We start from the raw sequence: 5,708 nt of genomic DNA on the forward strand, positions 1-5,708 counted from the left end.
AAACTCCCCTTTTGTCAAGATTGGAGGTAGTAGCTATTCTCATCTGTTTATGTATTCACTTTGATTTATATATTTGATGAAGATTGTTGATGTATTGAATACTGTTTTTGCTCTACTTTGAAAACCAGATTTGAGTAGTTGTCGAGAGAGATTACTTGAGTTTAGACATGAAACAGATTTTCAAGTAGTGAATAAGTTGTAGAGATAGATTTATTCATTACTCTTCTTTGGTATTAAACATTAAAGATTGCTATATTGATAGTTAGGTGGAGAGATCGTCTAATGATCAATATAGTGATTATCACAATATCATTTAGACATAAATGACTTTGAGAGGATCTTGAACATCATCAATAATCTTGAATCTATTTATTTATCATCGGGAATCATAGACATTTGAAATAGTGAACTCCAATCTTGCCAAGCTTTTATATTTGACTAAAACCATTTCATAGTTTTTGTTAACATTTACTCACAAGATAATTTTCCAAACAAAACAACCCTGTTACTTTCTAAACTTATAACATTTGGATTATAGAACGGCGGTAATATCAACCAATCTCTGTGGATACGATATAAAAATATTTGTCGAAGATATACTTTTCAACAACCACTTTAAAGAATTGAAAACATAAACTACATTTGCTGGAATTTGAAGCATGTCCTAAATTAGTTTTTTCATTGGTTATTTTAGAAATCGAGGGAATAAATAGTATTTTTTACAAAAATAAATAAAACATGACGTGCCCTAGAATTAGACCTCGATTTTTTGTTCTGTGAGATGAAAGTTTTATCATGAAATATAATATTCGTAGTAGTGAACTGCGGATAACGCGTACGAGTATGGATACTTATATATTCATAGAGTACGAGTACAGATATAAAAGTTGGTGCACACACGAGTGTGGTTTAGAGTACGGGAATTTATTCAAATAGAAGATATACAATAGATACTATAGTATCTTACCCAAATTCTACTTATTGTCATCCTCGTCCAGGAAGAAACTAATTTATGTTTCATCATGGATATCTTTTTATGTTATGTACTCCTTGATTAAAAACATTGTTAAGACTTTCTTAGTAATTCAAGTGCTATAATCGATTAACACGGGTATGTAACCAGTTTCAGATGTTAAAATAAGTTAAATAAGCTAAAAAATGTGATTATGGCGTTGGTGTAATCGGTTACGCATTTTCATACCGATTACCACTATTAGTTAATTTATGTTTTGTTTCAGCTGTAACCAGTTACAAGTTTTGTGTAATCGGTTACAGATTCGAGAATTTTGTTTTTCTGTTATTTGACTTATGTAACTTGTGTTTCAATCAATTTGTAATATTTGTATAAATGTCTTGGAGGCATCCTCATTTATGATAAGGAAAATATTCTCACCCTCAATTAATTTTTCTCTCTCAATTTCTCTCTCCCTCTGTACACTCTAATTTCACAATTATTCACCAATATTATGATTTTTTTATGGATAATCATTAACTAACTTTTTATTAAAAAAGCAATTACACATGAAAAACTTATTTATCAAGTGAGATGAGATTATAAGATATACCAAAATAAATAAATAAAATCATTATTATCAGTTTCTATTATTATCTTACCTAATCAAACTGCTCATGAAACTGCTCATGTTATGGAGACTCTAAATTTATTCTTTTAAATGTGTTACTTTATATGATATAAATAAATAAAACCATAAGAGTTGAATCTGTTTGCCAACATGTAAAAAGAGAATAAAATGAGAGTAAAGGAGACAACTTGTAAATGTAATACGAATGAAATAAATTGCCAATGACTATATACCATAAAATAAATACATCATAAAAATTGATACTCTTCAATAATTGGTTCGGTAGGGTTAGGGCCAACCAACACTAAAGAATAATGATTTTGTTTTTCTTTCATTTCCTTGATGTTTGAGAATTTATGCATTCAAATAATTCAAGAAAGTTCCTTCCATATGTCTTATACCAAACTATATCCTTTTCAAAGAGCTTCTTGAATTTGACTCCAAGTTGAGACCTAATTGAAGATCTAAAGCTTTACTATGACTTTGGTTTGAAGAAGGATCCAAAATGAAAGGCCTAACATCATTATTAGAGAAAGTGAACATGCAAGTATCTTGTTGAGAGGTAGGAACATGATGATGAGAAGGCAAAGAATACCAAGAATTGGCATCATGAACATTCTTTGACTTGAAACTAATTTGAGACTCTTCACACAAAGAGAATTCAGAGTTGTTATAAGAAGAAGGGTCATAAAACCAATGAGTATCAGAAGAACCATGATAAGAAGAAAAACCATGGTGGTTCTTTTGAAAAGGTTGTAAATAATAGTTTATGCTAGCTTTTCTAGCTTGAAGTTGCAATCTTTTTTTCTTCATTCTTTCTTTCTTGTGTGCATTTTGATGACCCCCTAATGCTTGTGAGTTTGCAAATTCTTTTAAACAATATTGACACTCAAATTTTCTCTCATCTTGTTGGTCTCTAGATGAAACTTTTTCTTGCACAATTTTCTCTCCGGATGAAAAAGAATTAGAGGAATTCACACTTTCATCTCCTTCATTAGACTCTTTGACAAGTCCTTCAATATTATTCTTTATCGGATTTAGCTCAAAACCAAATAGTCTAAGCCTTTTCTCAACAGAAATATCACACATTTCCTTTTCCATAATCTCTCTTAGATAAATGAAAGAAATATTTTTTTGAGGTTGAATTGGGTTGATTAGTTGGTATGAATATATGTTCCTTTTATAGTAAGCTCTTAGGTTTAAACATGCACTATACATATATTAAAAAAATACTAAACTATAGTTTTATGGTACATTGGACAACATATGGAACCTAAGGTCAATAACTATATATTATAATAAAAGCTTCAAAAGAAAAATGCCATAAAATGGAAGCAGTCTTACATGCAATGTTTTTTATGGAAAAGAAAAACTATTAGTATTATAATTATGCAATATCGATATTGATATTTCATATTGAATATGTGTTTGATCTCGAAAATTATAATAACACTGACATATTTGTTTATATTAAAAAAATTGTGTACATTTTTTTTATCGACAATGGCTATATTTTGTATAAAAACCCTAAAATTTAACTCTTGATCACTTATTTAAGATGTTTTGATTTTTTATCATTTGATTTTTTTCATGCAAAATTTTAAATTAAACTCTTAATCACTTATTTAAGATGTCTAAATATCTTATCAGTTGAATTTTTTTAAGATAGAGTTTATGTATTCATGGCCGTGTCTGCGCTAATATTTCATATATTGTAATTTGTAATGGATGCACCTCAAGTTTTTAATTAGAGAAAGATTCATTGTAATTTATTAAAGTGTAATTAATTAGAGGGTATATAAGCACTTAATGTTAATTATTGTTCCACTTGGCTTTCTTTTATATTAAAAAATAGATATATTCCTTGCTTAAGACATGATTAAAGTTATTTAACTAACTGTAGCAACAAAAAGTCAAAGGAAAAAAAGATGTGATCATCTGGAAGGAAAGATGCACTAACTTTATAACGTATCTACTATTGTACTAAAATTTGCATATCTAAGATTATTTTAGTGACTAGCCAATGACTTTATGGCTTAATGTATTGTCCTCTACCTAAGCTTATCATATATTATATTAAAGATTGGCAAATTAATATTGCTATAATAGGTGCTAAGCATTAGCCAAGTCCCATCTACTAGAGTTATATTCAATTGAAGTTATTTATATAATGCTAACATCTGTACAAATTTGATTATTCAGCACTAATTATAGTTTTAATAAACATCCCACTATCCACAAGCACATTAGAAAAAAAATCTTAATATATTTTTCTTGACCATGTTTTTATACAAGAATACTATAAATATTATAGATATGAAATATTTAGCAGATGTTTTGTAAGGTTTATAGTTGAATATGAGAAAAACATGTATGTATGATTTTGACTGATATTTTTTATTAGTGAGACGGAAGATTAAAGGAATTATTGACACGGTGATTCATAAAACTGCTTTAAATAAAATGATCAAATATAAAAAAATATATATTTTAATAATTAATATATTTTTATATTATTTATTTTTGATACTTTCGGTTTCTTAACATCAAATATTATAGATATTTTTTAGAGTTTAAAAATTCATGCATATTAATATTGTGTCTCATAATTCAATAAATATAATTTTTAAGAGTATTCATTTTGCAATTTAAAAAGGAATCGTTGTGCCTACTATTAAGATTAATCACAAAATAATTGAATTTAAAATTTAAATGTTTTGATATTAATTAGTTTGATTATCTTCTATTAGAAAAATCAATTTGACATAAGAAATTACATGTTGGTTTATGACCATGATTTATAAATACTTTTATCAAATTCTCTATTAATGTGTTTGAATCTATTATCATTCATGTTTCAATCAAATGTTGGTTTATGACCATGTTTTATAAATGCTTTTCTAATGGAGAGAAAAAGAAATAAAAATTTAAAAAAATAGTAGAAGAAACTAAATTATGGAATATAAGAAGTGGGAAATGAGGTAAGCATATATACTAATAATAGTCTTCCATAAGATCTTAGCATATCTTCATAGAGCAGGCAAAGCCTATATTTTAAACAAAATAATATTTTTCAGGTGAATCAAGTCATCAACTATAGTATTATTCTACAAATAAAAGTTGGACAGTTGTTCTAGTTGGGCCTACAATCTGGTTGCTTTTGGGACAATTTAGAAAAATCATAAGATTGTGTTTTATTCTATTGTCTTTTAATTTGATCTCTCATTGGTTGACTTATTCCACCAATAAAACTCTCATGCTCATCAATTCCCACTCCTTTTTTATTTTATTTAAGTAAATAATTGTTTGCTTTTGAAAGAGAATTCCAAGTAGGCATGCTGTCATATACTAGCATTTCTTATTTCATTATCCTAATTAACATGTGAATAAAAAGAAGCCATGTGGGAGGAAATTGGGTTATGGTGGCTTAAGTGGGTGGGTTGGATGATTGATTGTTTTTTAGCCAATTCCATTTTCATTACACGTTGGTTTAAATATATCAAATCATGGTGTTATCCATAAGCTTCATAAACTTGCTCTACAACCATTGGATCATATGGCCTTCATCTTCTTTATAAAAGGAGATAGTTAAATATGGTTCATATAGTCAAAGATGAAGAGTTGTATTTTTCTCAAATGTACAATTTATGTGTAGTAGTAGAGTAGATATACTAGATCAAATTAACAAAATCTTATACATTATTTGTGATTTATGCGTATGTTTTCTCTTTGATTACTAGTTGTTCTCATAATTGATATCGGATGGAGATTAACTTTGATTTTAATTTTGATGTGGTAAGGTTTGGCGGAACGTAAATTTTTAAATTTTGACAAACAGAGATTAAGTCTATGTTGGCTCAACAAGGTTTATATAAGGGGTTGTGTCAAGCAAAACCAGCAGACATGACAAATATGAATTGGGAAGAGTTGCAGAAGAAGATAACGTGATTAATATGTTTATGTTTATCAAATGAGGTGATGTATTATATCCCGGACCTAGCATCTCCAAAGATAGTTTGGGAAAATTGGAGAGTATGTATATATCCAAGACGTTGATGAACAAATAGTCTGAAGTTGCATAAAGAATTCAATTTGTAACAACGTGACAATATCTTTAACACCAGA

The 5,708-nt window shown here is 28.0% G+C and overlaps 1 protein-coding gene across 1 annotated transcript; it reads right to left on the bottom strand.

Moving 5' to 3' along the window:
* Positions 1 to 1,777: 1,777 nt before the first annotated feature.
* Positions 1,778 to 2,745, bottom strand: LOC127119412 (zinc finger protein 5). The gene has a single exon (XM_051049647.1). It carries the CDS (start codon positions 2,682 to 2,684, stop codon positions 1,989 to 1,991), a length of 696 nt encoding a protein of 231 aa, XP_050905604.1. The 5' UTR covers positions 2,685 to 2,745; the 3' UTR covers positions 1,778 to 1,988.
* Positions 2,746 to 5,708: the final 2,963 nt, after the last annotated feature.

This window comes from Lathyrus oleraceus, chromosome 2 (assembly GCF_024323335.1).
Source record: "Lathyrus oleraceus cultivar Zhongwan6 chromosome 2, CAAS_Psat_ZW6_1.0, whole genome shotgun sequence".
Classification (NCBI taxonomy): Eukaryota; Viridiplantae; Streptophyta; class Magnoliopsida; order Fabales; family Fabaceae; genus Lathyrus; species Lathyrus oleraceus.

Coding starts and splice junctions, on each gene's coding strand:
- LOC127119412 (XM_051049647.1), bottom strand. CDS start 2,684: ATGGAAAAGGAAATGTGTGATATTTCTGTTGAGAAAAGGCTTAGACTA.